Raw genomic sequence first — 17,618 nt, 5'->3', positions numbered from 1 at the left:
ATATATAAGTATATATATATATACTATTTGTGTTTATTAATATATTAAAATATATTTTAAAAATTTCTGAATGTTTTCCTTCTAATCCCGATCTACAACACATGCAAAGCACCCTGCAAAATACATCTGAGTTTGAAGGGTATACCGCTCGTCCAGTTAAAAGAAGTACTATCTCCATCTCTATCGCATGTCCTCATTCACATCTTTTACAGATGTTGCATGAGGACAAGACGGATGTCTCTAACACTGTCTTACATAATCAACCCAGTGCACCCTATTCATGTGACCACATACAGGAGCGAGAGACATATAGACGGAGAAAGAGAGAGAGAGAGAGAGAGAGAGAGAGAGAGAGACAGACAGAGCAGCATTCTTCTGAATGGAGGAAATCACACACATACACAACAGCGCATCTCTTTAAGTCCCACTACTGTACGTTCTGGCATGAGGGGACACCGTACCCATCTCTAAAAATACCTGTGCTTGGGGCAGAGGTTGTCGCTTCCACTTGGTTTCTGCTTCCGTCCCTCATCTTTAATGCTGTGTCTCCTGTCCTATGGGTCCCTGTGCACTCTCAGAGCGAGGTGCTTCTGCAGAGCTGCTGCTATAAATAGCCTGTCTCTGTGCGAGGGATCCGAGCAGAAGCGCTATATTTAGAGCTGCAGGTAGCCTCGGATTCTTCCCCCCATTCATGAATATTTATGGAGATTTCTGCAGCGCTATTTTTAGCCCACGCATCTATCCACCCACACATTTCCATGTTGCCATTTTAAGACATCCTCCGTCAAAAGGGAATGTGGGAATTTCATCACTTTGTGAAGCTGTGTTTTTGATGCTGTTTTTGTGCTGCGCATGGAAACTACGTCAGTGCATATAGGAATATCAGCCAATTTATTTAGAAGCAGATATCGCCCAAAATTCAAATGTGCGATTTCTCTTACTATTATTATTACCGAATTAATACCGCACCAGTGCATTGAACTATACTCAAATGAAGCACAATCCATTGGAAACTGAAATGATAAATGTGTATTACTCTCACAGATGATGGGAAAAATCTCTTCGTGATGGAAACGAAGGGAAATACTGATCCTCATTTTAGTCATTTAAATTTAGGTACATATAATATGATTAGCATCACAGTTTTCTCTGTATTTAAACATTTTAATTCAGAACAGTCATGTTAACTTGCAATTTGTGTCGTTTCTGGTTTTGTTGGATTCAACGTGAAAAAAAACAGATCTTCTCATCATAATGATATCTCATTTTATAAAGCTGAAAGTATAGGGTTACATTTTAGTTTTAAACTATTCCTTTGACTGTATTTACCCTGTCATGACAACCGTCTGCATCACTGAATAGCGGTCAGTTCCACCAATCAGATGAACCGGTCGGTGTGAGCAGTCTTTGTGCTTGTAGAGCTGTGGAAAAAAATGGGCTGTTTTTCTGGGAATAGGATGCCTCCTGTGGCTCATGATAGAATGAGCATGTGTGAAGCCAGCCTTTTTCAGTCAAAGCATGACGACAGTGCAAAGCGTATGCTGTAACTCAACTTGACTACGATAAAAAAAATAAATAATAATAATAGCATGTTGACTACAGCTAACTCATTTTGATAATGATACAAATAAATAAATAAAACTAAATAAACCAACTCAACGTGAGAATGAATAAATAAAAATTAAAATTACAAATAAAAAACTATAAAATGGAGACTAAAACGATAACTTTATGATTATAAAAATAAATAACATGACTAAACCAACTTAACTTGAAAAAGATGATGATAATAATAATAGTAATACAAATAAAAAACATAAACAAATAAATATGCAAATAGGTAAAACCATACATAAAACCAGACTGTTCCTTAGGAGTATATATACTTGTACACTGTTCTTTTGCAAAGGAATAATAATAATAATAATAATAATAATAATAATTACTTGAAAAAGACATGAAAAATGCAATACAAGCGAACAGTCTGTAAAGAACAGTACTGAAGTGCCAAACAACTATAAAATAGTTTTACATAAAACATTGTTGTGCATTAACTGTACTGTAATCAATTTCATAAGCTACAAAAACATTTCTCTTTCGACAAAGGTAATTAATCAAAAGTATGCTTGAAGCAGTATCCACACTGTAGCAAAAAATTTCAATTTACACGCCTGACTTCGACCCAGCGTATCACGGCCTTCGGAAACAGGTTAAAACAGACCGAATGACCGACTCGCTACAACGGCTTCAAGCAGAAACCTTCAGGCGTTTAAAGAACACCTCCAGCACGAGGAGCAAAAGAGCCGATACTAAAGCCCCTGCAGCCTGTCTACTGACAGTATCTGAACACCTGACACCCAGAATGCGTCACGAGACACTGGTGCTACGTCAGTCCTAACCCGGGCACATTACGGCCCGTCCCACCCGGGTCCACACTGTAGCCTAACCTACACATCAAAACATCAAAAAAAAAAAGCAAGAGCGCCGCATTCAAGCATGTTTGTTTATGCAGCATCTCATGTAAAGAAAAGAAGAATAGAGGCGGAGCCACAAGTTCATATGAATCTCACGTAGTCGTTTAGTCTCGCGGTTGAATAACCAGTCCACTGGGACGCAGCCAGAAGGCTGTTCATCCTGTTCCTCTCTCCATTGTTTCTAATCAACACGAAAAAAAAATGACATTTAAGAGAGACACCACGTCACATGACGTCAATGAACACCCAGAGGCCCGGACATACATCAACATACCACAGGAGATTTGGAAGACAGCTGTTGCCTTACAAGCGCTTATTGTGTTGCACGGCGGCAAAACTTGGCCAGAGAGACATCAAAAGCACAGTTAACCACAAGTGAACATGCATTTGAGTTTTAAAAAGACCCTTCTCGGTGCTCGACGCTGAGATTGGAGTCTCACAGAAGCGCAACGGGAGATGTTACCGATTTGATGAGGCTGCTAATTACAGGGTCATCCAGCGGGTCACATACTCGCGCGTAGACACTGCGGGCAGAGGATGTGTCCTCGATTGTTTAATCACCGTTTCTGTGCATTGCTGCCTTTTCCTAATTGTGCACATAAAATGTGGAGCACATCCACACCGGTAAGAGCTGCAGAGATTGTATAAAGATTTCTGAGGCACAATAGGGTGCACAGAGAAAGAGAAAGAAAGAGAGAGAGAGAGAAAGAGAGAGAGAGAAGGAAAGGAAGGGGGGCAGTGCTGCTGTGATCTCAGCTTTCCACTGAACATTTATGGTCAAGATTAAAAATAAGCTTGGTTTGTCTCTGATTTAGACTGACATTTTAAAGCACGAGCGGGGGTTAGCCAGAATTAAGTCATACGTTTGAAGGTGCATTACTCTGATATTTCCACATACATTTTCTTGTTAAACAGCAACCTGGTGGTGACTTTAATGTCATATTACAGAGAAGAGTGCTTCCCTTCGTTTAGTTTTTGCAATTGCATTTACGGGAATGGTTGGCCCTTTCATTTTGAACTTTGACACACATTTGTATTTTTGAAAGCTACCCTTATTATAGTTAATGTAAACAAACTTTATGTGGGCACATTTAGCCCTGCTCATTACTTGTTACTGCAATAAAGTTAGTTGTTTGCACTGTAAAAGAAAAAAAAAATTAAACCTTCTTTTACCTAATTAATTAAATATATTAGTAAATGTATTTACTTTATTTTGTGTATCCGAATTTATTCAGGTGGATTCAGAATAAAAAATATTAATACACTAACATTCAAAAGTTTGTGGTCTGCAAGTTTTAGACTACTATTCCCACCAAGGGCTGCATTCATTTGTTCTCAAATATAGTAAAATCAGTATTATTTTAAAATATTACTATAATTAAAAAATAACTGTTTTCTATTGTATTGGATTTAAAAATGTAATTTATTTGGGACGATAAGTCTGAACTTTTAGAAATACTCCAGTCTTCAGAAATCATTCTAATACACCGATCTGCTGCATAAGCAACACTTCTTATCATTATTTGTTGAAAACCGTCCTGCTTTAACACTGATACATCTTACATAATGTGACAAATCTTTTAAAGGATCCTTTCATAAATACAAAGTTGTAAATAACTGCAATTAGTTTCAGTAATAATTAGTACTTTTGATTGGTATTGTATTTATATGACTAATATTATCACATATTTCCCTACATCAAAAACAGTTTTGTGTGCATCGCTTTGCATAAAAAAACACTACATCTGTAAACTAACACTAATCAAATAAGACTCACATATATCTTTTCTAAATTAGCATTTACTCAAATAATAAAAAAAGCTTTCTTTTCTTTTCCTTTACCTTAAGCAAGAATATATATATATATATATATATATATATATATATATATATATATATATATATATATATATATATATATATATACATATACATACACATGTTAAAATATCCTTAAAATAAAACATTTTTTTAAAAACACAGAGGAGAAATATACATGCCGTCTCATGCATGGTGCCAGACCATCACTACAAACAGAGTTAACGAAGTGCATCAGATTTTCCATGCAGGGTCTGTGACTGAGCACTTTGAACACAGCAGAGGGTCTCTCAGAGGACACGGACAGAGCTCAGTCTGTTATCCTACCATCATTCGTGACCATAAGAAAACAACAGACCAGCATAACATACATTATGAAAGTAATCTGAAGTGATGGCAAAGCTAACCAAAATTAGTCATGGTATAGAGAAAAGAGATCTGCTGTAGCTTTGGAGACACACTAAAATCATTTCGCAGGATTCAGAGATATCCGAATACACACAAACACTAAGAGCCCATGCATTTTAGACAACACTGGCATCATTTTAGAATAGGTCAACTTAAACTGAAAATAGCTATAGCTCTTGGGGGTAAAAGTAAGCCCATGTGACACTTGGAGAAAAAAAAAACCCAACAAAAAAACAAGAAGAATGAGCTGCAGATGTTCAGACGATTGCAATCTAACACCGCCAACACATCGGCCAAGAGGGAGACAAATGGATATTCTCAAGAAATTCTTTAGAGCAAACCACTCTAATAAAGATTAAGAAAACACTAACACCGTTCAACATATTCATTACAGAACAATATACAGTCAGGACACACAATTTAGCAACAAAAAGCCAAGTTCTCAGTTAATAGCCTTAAGGTGCTCCAAACAGACCGTTTTTTTTGTTTAGTAGTGTTGCCTTAACCTCGCCGCTGACATTTAACAGCAGAAGACGTGGCACTCCATGCATCTAGCGACTATAATCCACTAAGACCCATAAATCATTTTTATGGACATGTAGCCCTAGAAAATATTTTGAACTGCTGACAAATGGTTTACAAATCCTGACAATCTACAAAAAACGGAATTACAAGAAGATATCTCTTCAACGTCATGATTCTAATAATCAGTTTTACAAACAGTAATGTAATGAAAAGACAAAACTGATGTCCAATGCGTTTCAAAAACCTAGAAACGTTTAGTCCTGTGTTCATTCAAAATCTTGACTTACACGTAAAAGCCTGCTATTGCCTCAAAGAAGGAAAAAAAATAATTGTGAGATTGTTTAAAACAAAGTATCAATCGTGAGGTGTAAAGATGCAATTGAAAAATAGTCATGATTTTGAAAACTTTCACACATTTGTGATATTTAAAGTCCCACTGTGGGATGTAAATTATAAAGCACATGTATAAAAGAATGTAAAAAGAATATAAAGTTGCGATTGTGATTTGTAAAGTCCCAATTATGATTAAATCACATTGTGAGATAAGGTATAATCGGTATAAAAGTGGCAATTGTGAGACGTAAAGTTGAAATTGTGAGAAAGAGTCACACAAAACTTAGTTACTTAGCTGTGAAATCTGTGAGCTATAAAGCATAATTGGTATACATGAAAACTGCAAATGAAAGATTTAAAAACACTGCGCAATATAAAAAGTCACATAAAGCCAAAGTATTTTGTAATTTAATAGGTGCAGACTGATCAAGGTTGTGTTCTTAAAACTTAAATCAATATGTCAACGCTAGCCTATGCATGCTACAATATACAGCACTTTAGTAATATTCTCCCTTAAGTTTCCATTAAAATAGTCAGTTGTAATAAAAGTTTAATTTTTCATCCAAGTCTGCAATTCCCAAATGTCCTGTACTTTATCTGATAAAGCAAGATACGGACTAAGAAAATAAATGGTGGAAAGAAATGGAAACACATGTTTTTTTATCTGTAATCCCGCTGTCATCACTGACAGTGATGGCTATTTGAGTGGGAAACATATGTGTGTGTCCAAAAGGAGTGCGCTGTCTCTGGCTTGGTCTACGCAGCCTTGCTGATATTGTGGGAGGACAGAGGCTTCACGGTTCTCTTTAAATCAAAAACCCCTCTGACTAAAGCAGATTTCCCCTGTATTTCATAAATCCCATACTTCCCCATAAAATTAGACACGGTACATTGAGTTTCATAAGAAATGAAATGAAATGATACATTTTTCTATAGATGGCCATGAAAAAAAAAACTAAAAAATATGTCGGCTGTGAAAGTGCTCCTGACAAACATTCACAGCAACCTTTATTTCTTCACTTTATGTGAATATCAATAACTCGTGTGCGACTGAGCAAACGTACATACAACCATTCGCTGTCATGGATTTTAAGTTAGAGTGTGCCATTTTTTAATGTTAAAATCTTTTCCAGAGACAGTATGAAAAAGCTATTATAAAGTAAGCCGTTTCCATGAAAGTGTCAACACTCTCTGCTACCAAACCATAGCTCTGTTTGTTTGGACATCTCTTCGAAGTAACGCTGTGTGATACAATAGTGTGAGTTCAGGGATATTTTTTTTTTCTGAGCAGTGGGAAACAGGGCAGCGTTCAGGAAACCTGTGTGAAAACAGTCATTATGTTTCTGAATGATAGTGCTAATGCTGAAGGAAATATGCCTTATTTACAGTCCTGGTGCTAATACAAAAAAAAAAAATATATATATATATATATATATATATATATATATATATATATATATATATATATATATTTTCTTAGCTTATTAACAAGAGAGAGCGACAATTTTTTTTTAATGTTGCATATTTATATTTGTATTTTGTAATGCTATTGGTTAATAAAAAATAATAAATATGTAAAAAAAAAAATCTTTCATATAAATGAGAGGTGTTAAATGCTGGATGTTTTCAGTGAAACAGTAAGCAGGGCTGTTTGGCATTTAGTGGAACAGTTACAGATTAACTGATTTCCAGACTATGATACAATAAATGCAAAAGCAGAACATATTCTTGATCACAGAGTAACGCAAAACCCTGGCTGAATAACTGCTCATTTATCATCGTGCTTTACTGCCATCAGACAGCAGAGAGCTACTAGATCTTGTCAGAGGCCGTCTGAAAAGAGTTTCCATGGGTCAGAGCATATCAACAGGTTATTCCATGGACACAGCGGAAGATTTATACGGTCAAACCACATAATAATCTGTCTCTGTCTGTACACCAGGTGTAAAGAAAAAAAATACAGTTATCAATTTAACACCCTTAAATAGAAGTGGGGTTTTTGTAGCGAGATCTAGAGATTAAATCTCGAAATCCACTAATTTAAAAGAAAATAAGACTTTTAAAATAACATTTTAATCAAACAAATCACTTGTAAAGACCGATAGCTGCTCTACTTTCAGTGAGTCTCAAGATGCTCTTTGGATCTATGAACGTCATGCTCATCACTGATATAAATGTCTGCAGTTTCATGCAACTCGGCTACAATTAATGCAAAATAGAGATTCAGAGATTCAGATTTTTTTGTCTTGTATATAGCAAAAATATCTAACTTATCTTAAAAATATCTTGAATAAAGAAGGACTTGTTTTCAGAAAAAAAGATTTCAAAATGAAGTAACATTTTTGTTTAGAACAAGCAAAATAATCTTTAATTTTAAACAGAATACAAGATTATTTTGCTTGTTTCAAGTAAAAACCCACCTAATAAATTTTTTTCATAAAACAAGACAATATATTTTTTTCTGGCTTCTTGATTTAAGAATTCCTAGATATTTTGTCAGGACAAAAGACGAAAAAAAAAAAAATCTAGGCTAGAAAATGTTTTTTTGCAGTGATGAAATAACAGGTTACATTTATATGAGCATTTTCACAAGCAGTCTCACACTTTATTTGTCGGTAGTGCTGCCTAGCAGAATAAATCATCAAAGCTTATTACCGCCTGCGTTTCTGCACAATGTCGATGGGTCTGTTGACGGCACATGGAGATCCATACAAATTCCAGTTCCGTGGCTTCAGAGCCCGATCAGCTGAGAAAGAGTATCCACAGTTTGCCGGCACGCTCATCTTGCCGGCACGATCATCCGGTGATGTCTGTCATGTAATTCCTTCGCACAAATCACGCAAACAGTCTTCTTTTCACTCTTTTTTAGGTAAACATTGTTCGTGGATCAAAACGACTCCTCATTGCCTCTGCTTGATTAAAACATGAAGGAAAACGAGCAAAGCATGATATCCACTGTTCTCTTCTAATGGTCCATCAGCTCACTTCTGCGAGTGAACAGAGATGAGAGCTTGAGTGACGGGCCTCGTCCGAACCCATGCTTTTCTCTGCAAGCATGTGTGAAACTTCAAGAGATGCTCCAGCAGCATTCACACATGGATCCTCTGCTCGGTCAGCCCCAGGCGAACTTCTCATCTAAGGTGTTCCTGTGAGTGAAGGTACCTCAGGCTTCTGTCTCACTCTGCTTCTGTTTGGTAGCTGGACTCATGTAGGAGAGTCTGTGCCATATTTTAGCTAGACTCTTTGGCCCATTGCTGCCAGACGGCTGGAGCTCGCCTTACTGTGAGATCACGCTCAAGAAAGAGGGTGGGACCAAAAGAAAGCACAGTTCCTGCCTCCTTGAGTCATTAACACTTTCCTGCCCGGGGCTGCAGCAGCTGTTTAAAGCAAAGCGCTCAGTAAAATGAAATAAAATAAAAACACTCTAATTATCCCTGCTAACTAGTTGCTTATTAGCATGCTTATTATTAACAAATTGACTGTTTATAAGCACTCACATTCTCCATGGCCATTATCTATATCTCAGATATGCAATATTTACACCTAACAACTACCTTCCTAACTATTAAAAGCAGCAAATTAGGAGTTTACTGAAGCGAAAGCCATGTTTAATTGTTTGCTGATGGTGAGAATTGGACCTCAAAGTAAAATGCGACCGATAACAAACATAAAAACAAGACAAATAGTTAGAAATTCTAGTTAAATTTTAGGAGAGTATATACAATTTCTTCACAAAGATAAAGTTTCTTATTCAAAGCGATTATCTTGCATATATTAATTGCAGATGCAACAAAAGAATTCAAATCTAAACACATGCACAGTTAAAAATAATGGTTTTACACCGACGCTGTAGAAGAACCTTTTTCGGTTCCTCAAAGGACCTTTCAGTAATCAGTTCTTCAAAGAACCATTTTTTCTTTTAATACACGTTACAGTTTTTGCCCCGATTTACAGTCTAAACAAGTTGATGCTAGTTTGCTGAAATTCAGAGACAGATTTCACAGACAATCCCATAATGTATGATGGTCAAAGACTCTATGATTCCATCCAATCAGAGAACATCAAACATGTGTCAAACATGAGCCAAAAACACACATGGTTTGTCACACATGTCCATGCAAAAAGGAGCATGTGCAACATTTTAAAAACCTAAAATAACAATCTGCACGATAAAGAACCTTCTGTGGAAAGTAAAGGTTGTATGGATGTTGAATGTTCCTCTTGGAAAACTAAAGTGTATCTGCTAAGCACTAAGATTCTAAAAACAACAGTATCATCACTCAGCTGTTAATCTCAATATGAGAATTCAGATCTTTATAACCTCTCTTATGTCGTGACACAAATGTGAATCAAAATCTTTGAGAGGAAAAAAAAGGAAAGGAAAAAAAAAAGCCCAGGTCTATTCCTTCCCCTTAAGAGGATCTACAGTAAACGTGAGATAACAATAGAAAACCTGCTGTTGCTGCCAAGAATTGAAGGAGACACGCATATAACTTAATCTTCATATTCACTCGTGATGAATTACGAGTTTAGTTTGAGATCTCAAGGAACTTCAAAAGGGAATCAACTTACTTGAGACCAGAATTTGAGTACTGAATTGTTGCTATGATTGCTACCTCAAATAAAGCGGTTTAACTGGTTTCTCTGATGTAAAACCTTCACCTGCAGTGAACACAGCATAAACAAGTAGTGCAGAAATCACATTCATGGTCTCTCAAGCAGAAAATATATTTATAATTAAATGTATTAATGATAGTTTAAGAGTCGAAAGGTGATTCTTTCTCTCTTGAATTGTCCAAACATAATTTGGGAACAAATTATATTGTCAGATAAAACAAATAATCCCCCCAAATCTCTTGCTTCAGATAAAACGTCCAGGATGTAGCTGTTTCTGTGTGTTAAAGGCTTGGACAGCATGAGGGCTGATAAAGATCTTTGGCTACAGCAAATGACCTTGTTTGGACTGTCTACATGTTTCAGTCATAACAGTTTGTTAGGATGTCATAATCATGATCCAAAAACTAATGATAAGCAATTCTTGGAATGATTTTCATTTTCATGCAGATTGGAGCATGCGTGATTCAGCACTGAAATGCTGAAAATAACACAAGCCCCGTAGATCATCCACAGAACTGGTAATCTGGGTTATTTTATTTAGAAAGAGCAGCCAGTGGTCAGGTTCAGATTGAAGACAAAGTTTTAGCAAAGATGTTTTTCAACGGGCTTTGACTGTTTAGATCTGCTTTTAATTTTCTTAAAAGCTTAAAACTATCCGGTTTAATAAACCTGCCAAAGAGATGCATGACATTGATACGTTATTCCTTAAATTAAATGTTAAAAATTCTAAGAAAACTGAATGATCAGGTGCTGTATGTTGATAATGTCAGTATGACAACCTATGTCGTTATGATTTTCCGGGAATTAATAAAATATTTTTCCACAGCGCAATGAATAACCAATTACTGTGACGGATTGAAACCCAGCGTAAAAAATGAAATTTTCTTAACAGATTACTAAAAGAGGAATGAAAGTCCCGAGGTCAAGATGATGTCTGTTATTATTCTTGGCTTTACGGCATAGTGAAAAATTCTCTGTTGCTCACCTCAGTGCTCATTTTTTACTATTATTCAGTGTCCTGGAAATCTATCAGCTCCAGATAGCAAACAGACTTTAGTGTTTATACCTGGCAAATGTCTCTGTGCATACTGGTACAGATTCTCAGGCCGTTTCTAGTCTTTTCACCTCATATACATAGGAAAAAAAACTAACACTTTACAATTGGTTAACTGTTAACTACGACTTTTTCCTCAATAAATTCTTAATTTTGTTGTTAATAGTGAGGTAGTTGTTAAGTTTAGGTATTGGGTGGGGTTAGGAATGTAGAATAAGGTAATGTAAAAAAAGGCATTACTATGTGCTTAATGGCTAAGATTCTAGTAATATGCATGCTGATAAGCGACTAAAAGGTGTAACCGTAAATAAAGTTTAACCAAAAAAGCTCTTCAAATTGTTAGCATCAAAGATTATTTTTTTAAGAACTGCATTTTTTCAACAAGGATGCAACGAACCGCTTTGTACTTTTGGTACAAAGGTTTTAATTCATTTTTATTCAAATAATGCTTAAGAGCAAAATGCTGTAGAATATTCTATACATAACACAAATTCTTAAAAAGATGTATCAATGTTAAACAGGACTGTAAATGATAAGAAATATTTCATGAGCACCAAATTAGCATATTAGAAAGATTTCTGAAGGATTGTGTGACACTGAAGTCTGAAGTGATGCTGCTGAAAATTCACATCACATGAGTTTTTTTTTTTTTATCTATTAAACAATTATTTAAAAACGTAATAAATACTATTTTGCAATATTACTGTTTTAATTTGTCATTGTCTGCACACATGAAATGAGTGAATAACTGAGCTCATCTGCCAGTTTAACAGCCCTATCCGTGAGCAAACAAAGAGCTTTCGCCAGAACTGAGACTCAGAGGATGCATGAAACTCCAGCCAGACGTCACAGCATGCATAAAGCATCACTGTGCTGACGTCACAGGTCTGTCACACTGTGATGCTTGGCTGGTTAGCAGCTGAGACCAGCTTCCTCTGATAAATTGTACTAGGAATCAGGGAAAGAATTGGATTAAAGTGAATAGTCCACAAAGTGGAACATGATGCGTAGAAGCATTTTAGCTCTGCTCATAATTCTCAGATGAAGATGCCTTTTGCAACAAAGCACACATTTAACTGCTCTTATGCTAAGTAATTAATAAACTGCAGTGTAGATTTGCTATCAGCATGCAACTAGGTTTTTCAATGATTTTTTAAGTATATGTGTAAATTAACCTTAATTCATTTATAATGTGATTTACATTAGACCATTGCATCCCCTGCTGGTGAGACATGTACTACAAGTAAACTGTCAGGAGTATCACAGACCAACCTGAGACTAACCAATCATGAGCTCAGTCCACCCTCCCCTTCTCTTAAACGGGTTGCAGTACTGCCATGTGGTGGACTGATTGTGCCAAATGGCAATACCATTTTATTTTGATATTTACTTCCATCCCTGCTCAAATTAATGCAGATTTTAATACATTTTTTCGGCTGATCTAACCAGCAAATCAGCTTAGAACAGTTTAAAGATTACATGAATCACCTTTGAAGCTTTAATCGGTGCTAGTCTAAAACGCACTTCTGTTAATTCTAAATTATTACTTCAAATAACCTTTTCACAATTTGCATAATTTCACCAGTAGATGTCAGCAGCCTGTAATCTAAGGGCACAGTAACAGATTTCCAAAAACAGCGGAGGTAAAAAAAAAAAAAAAAAACCTGCTCTTGACAGCTTCTATTAGATAGTTGGTTTTTAATGGAGAAAGGGCAGACGGGTTGGCAGTGCTTCCGTCATCAGTGAGAGAGGCTGACAGATCAATGAACGGTGGGAGTCATTGGGGAAAGCAGCCATGCTTAAAATATGGAGCAGAACAGTGACGCACAGCGACTCCAATCACAGCATCAGCGCCTATCGACTATTCTGAGCTCTGAGGTTTTATTTTTGGGTCCGCTGGATAGTGACACTGTCGTCCTGTGATTGGTTCACCTCACTTGACTTTCACTTTCGACATCGTTTTAGAACGACTCAACAAGGTGCTACTCTAATATGTGATGTCAGTTATTTGCTGAGCCAGAGCAATGTACAAGTTGCAACCGCAAAAGCTTTAAAAACTGAGATACAAAGCAAAACAGACCTGATATTATGTCTTACTGAGTTCTCGCTCAGTTTAACTTTCTGTCAGACAGTGGTGGTCATTCACATTTTCATTCCATTCAGATTTTCTAATGCTTTTTTCTGTCTAAAAGGCGTTCTACAAATTTGAAGAATACTTTAAAAGAAGTTAAACCTTGTATTTTTTCCACATTAAAAAAAAAACCCCAAAAAAACAAAAACAGCAAAAAAATGATTTTCAAAGTCATTGGCTCGCTGTTGTTTTCACACTGCACTACTATCTGGGGTAGCATTCAGCTGCTGCTGTGTCCACATTGAACACTGCATGACTTATTACAAATATTTAGCATGCCAAAGATTTCGCAAAACCTGTCAGCGAGTGAAAATTGGGGCTAAAATTGTGCAGTGTAAACCCTGAATTAAAGGGCTATGTATTCGACAATGTTTCAAGTAAAATCTGAAAAAGTTTTATGCGCTTTATTTTACGATCACCTGTGCACAAAACCTTTCAAAAAAAGGGAAAACAATTGTTACTGTGTAAACGTATCCTAAGACTTTTAGGAGCAAGGCTCAACTGCTGTTGACCCTAAAACAAAAGGAAATTGCTTTTATACAACTGCACAATACTACTAACTTACAGTTTAGTATTAGCAGTTACTTTGTCTGTTTTTTATAGCTCCAAATGAAATCATCACAGAGCAGTCAGCATCTCTTAGGAACAAACAACATTCCTGAATGAATCAGTGTTTACATCGTTTGGAAGAATGATTCAATGACTCACTCAAACTACTGACATAACAATGTAACTTGTGAAAAAAGTTAACTTAATTTAAATAAATGAATGCAACACAAATCACCAGATAGATGCATCTGAATCAGTTAAAACAATTAATTTGCTAAATTTGCCATAATAAACACTAGTGACACCAATTGGTCAAAACAGCGTAAACGCTACACAAACAGACCACTAAATACAATTAATTATGTAGTGTTTGCATAATTTGTATAGTTTTATTAAATTGTAGCGCTTGTTTGAGATATTTTAAGACAGGACTCGGCTGGGTAGACTAATTAGAAACAATTATCAATTATAATCAGTTTTACTATAAATACCATAATTAAAATATGGTACAGTATGTAGTAAAATTTGTGGTTACCAAATATAGAAACCATTGTTCGTTTTTGGTCTTATCTGTAGTAAAACCATGGTTATTTTCATGAGGGAAGTTTCAAAATAGCATGATGTAAAAAAGCTGAAATGACAAGACTTGACAAGTTGTGATGTCCACTAGAGCCCACTAATCAGAAACAAAGCATTCACAAGGGCTTTTGAAGCCTCGTGAAGCAGTGTTTTCAAAGTGCTCATCGCTAGTCGATGCTCTACAGGTAATGATGTAAATATCCAGTCCTCTGTTTTTAATGCTGATGCTCTACAGCACCGCTTGCTCTGCTTTAAATGGCTATTGTGGTGATATGCATGTTGGAAACAAGTCACAGCTTTGTCTGAGTCACATGGAGAGTAAGAGTGTTGCATGAAAAGCCTCTCTTGTAAACAGTGTAACACTGTGATACGCTGTGCGGAGTTGTGACAGGTCCTTTAGAGAGCCATAGATTGAAGAGTGGCAGTGTTTCAAAGAGGCTCAGACGAATCTACTTTAAAAGAGATAAATACCAATCAGACCTACCAGTAAAATCTCTGCACATCACTGTAATCTTCAGCTAATGACATATGATATAATGATTATTTTGGAATATACGCTACTTTAAAAGTTTGGCGTCTGTAATATTTTAAAGCTTGTTTTGGATTTTTTTTTTGGTTACCAAGGCTGCAAAACATTGTGAAATATTATTACAATTTAAAATAACTGTTTTCCATTTCTGGTTTAATATAAGCATATTGTAAAATACAATTTATTAATGTGAAGCATAGCTGTTTTTTTAGCAGCCAATACTTTTTGGTATTACATGACCCACCAGAAATAATTTTGATATGCTGATTTGGTGCTTAAGAAATCTTTTGTAACATTATAAATTCAGTATTTTTTGCCATTTAATGTGCCCTTGATGGATAGAAATGAATATAGTAAATTATTTTTAAAAAAATTAAAAAAATTACAAAGTAAATAAAAGGATAAATAAAGTAAATAATGCATATTTGATATTTTTTATAGATTTTTTTTTTAATCTTACTGACCCCCAAATGTTTAAATGTTATTTGATATTCATTTTGCATATTTGGACTGTTTTCAAAATATTTATGTATGTTATTGTAGAGGGACCAACGGTCCATGTATGTTTGACCATTTTAAACAGCATACTGCAGTGGTACAAGAGCGTAACTCGCTCATAATTTACGTTAGGTAAATTCCAGTCATGCTGGATAGTACAGAGGTTACTGTGTGCATAAGGTCACAGTGTGTCTCCCCATTACAGCTACAGGCGAACATCAACAGACACTGGCTGAACCATCGATTCTCTACCTCTACTGGCCTCAGGCTGTCCAGGCCACAGATACAGCAGCTACACAACACATCACATAACAAGCAGCGCTGCTCTCTGCCTGCTTAAACACCGTCATACTGCTTGCAGAGGAAGAGGGAGGTCTAAACAACTCCCGAGTAACTCTCTCCACTAGAAGGTGCACTCATCATTTCAGAGCTTATGTTAGTGATGTCAGAAATCCAGTCGACTGGTTTGCTTCAACGCTTTCTTACACAAGAAAAACCTGCCAGGGCCGAGTAGTTCTTCCAATTGCCCAAGTGCTCATCAACACAGCAAAAATGACATTTTCAATAATGATAATGACATGTGAAACACGCTGTATTTTTGCTCTGAAAACCTAGCCAAGTTCCACCAAGGTCCTTTAATCAGTTACATTTGAAATATTAAGCTTTAAACTGATTATTGCATATGACCAGCTCTATTTAAATGTTGCATATACATACCCGATGCACGAGTGTCGCCGTGTTGAATAGTTCATCTGCATTGTCTTCCTGGGGAAACGAAGGTCTTTACTCATTGTGGCAGAGGATTGCGTTAACTTTTAAATACTATAGTTAAAATTTGGAAAGTATGTCCGATATTGGACCGCAAGGACGTGGTAGAACTAAAAGCAACAGCTCAGAAGATTTCTTGTCTTGATCTCATGTCCATTATGCGCCCAGTGTCTCCATTTACTGAAAAACATAATGCTGAGAAAATCTTGATGAACAAAAATTTGACAGAGCAAAAATAATAGTAACGAGGATACCAGTTCAGCCGGGCACACAAACTTGATAATCAACTTTAAAAAAATCCACCTTATTATCAGCATAAAGGTCTCAGCATAAAGTGAAGCAAGTCCTGGATGAAAGTCTTTGAGAAATCGCAACGCTCTAAAGTTTGCCTTGCCAAATCCCACAAAGTCCTTAAAGCAATAGCATAACGGGAAAAAAATGAGTCTAACAAAACGTGCCCCTAAACATCAAAAATATTTGCTGATATTTTATTAGTCAAATAAAAGTCTGAAAATCTGCGAGGTAAAGCTCCAAAAAGGAGTTAAGAGACTCATAATCCCATCAGATGCTCCACAGAGTGTGCCGTCCCATCCAGCCTCCCGGTGCCATTCTCTGAATCCAAAGCCCTGAAACTAAACTCTGGCCTGAAACAACCAGCCTTTGACAGAGAGAGAGAGAGAGAAAGAGAGAGAGACAGTATGATAGAGGGTGGAGGGAAGGGGAGAGAGGGACACAGAGAGAAAAACTCTGCAGCGCTGTTGCATGTGTATATAAGGTATTTTTCAGGGGTCGGTTATGTGTCCTGAGATGAGGCTCGACATCTGTAGCTTGCTACTTTATCGTCTTCAAGGGCTCTAAAAGTAATAACCTGAGTCCTTCACATCACTGGCATGTTTCCAAATGCAACACTAACTGGACCCTGCCTGCAGCCAAATAATGACACTGTGTGTGGCTAAATCCAACACATAAAGGTAGGTAGTAACACACACAGCCTAAACTCAACTTTTTGTACCAAAAAATTTTAAATGTTGTGTATAAAATTACTATATACTATATATAATGTATTCTTTTTATGTTTTATTGTGTGTGTGTGTGTGTGTGTGTGTGTGTGTAAATTATGAAAGACAATAATATTTTCAGCATAAATTATGTAGATGATTAAATTCTGTGTGTAGTCTTCACATTAACTGAGATAACATGAAATTAACCGAGGTTTGGATTGTCTGTATTAGAAGAACAAGATATTATTAGAAAATATCATGCAAAGTCATAAGTGCAAAATGACAAGAATGTCAAATGAGGGAGGGGATAGATTACGAAGCCACTCAGCTCTAC

General features: G+C 36.2%; 1 protein-coding gene across 8 annotated transcripts in view; it reads right to left on the bottom strand.

Annotated features, from left to right (window-relative positions):
- Nucleotides 1-17,618, bottom strand: part of pde4ca (phosphodiesterase 4C, cAMP-specific a) — a 38,879-nt gene that overhangs the window by 12,703 nt on the left and 8,558 nt on the right. Inside the window, exon 1 of one of the 8 annotated variants that reach the window (XM_043263978.1) lies at nt 16,233-16,884. The exons of 4 other annotated variants lie outside the window; for them this stretch is intronic. In XM_043263978.1, coding sequence (XP_043119913.1) covers nt 16,233-16,306 — 74 coding nt within the window. In that variant the 5' untranslated portion in view covers nt 16,307-16,884. Of the gene's footprint in view, nt 1-477; nt 608-8,213; nt 8,858-16,232; nt 16,885-17,618 lie in introns of those variants that run through there. 3 more of the 8 variants (XM_043263963.1, XM_043263970.1, XM_043263987.1) reach the window with 3 other exon arrangements.

Source organism: Puntigrus tetrazona, chromosome 2 (genome assembly GCF_018831695.1).
Source record: "Puntigrus tetrazona isolate hp1 chromosome 2, ASM1883169v1, whole genome shotgun sequence".
Taxonomy (NCBI): Eukaryota; Metazoa; Chordata; class Actinopteri; order Cypriniformes; family Cyprinidae; genus Puntigrus; species Puntigrus tetrazona.
The sequence above is the reverse complement of the archived record's forward strand: the minus strand, read 5'-3'. Positions and strand labels throughout refer to the sequence as shown.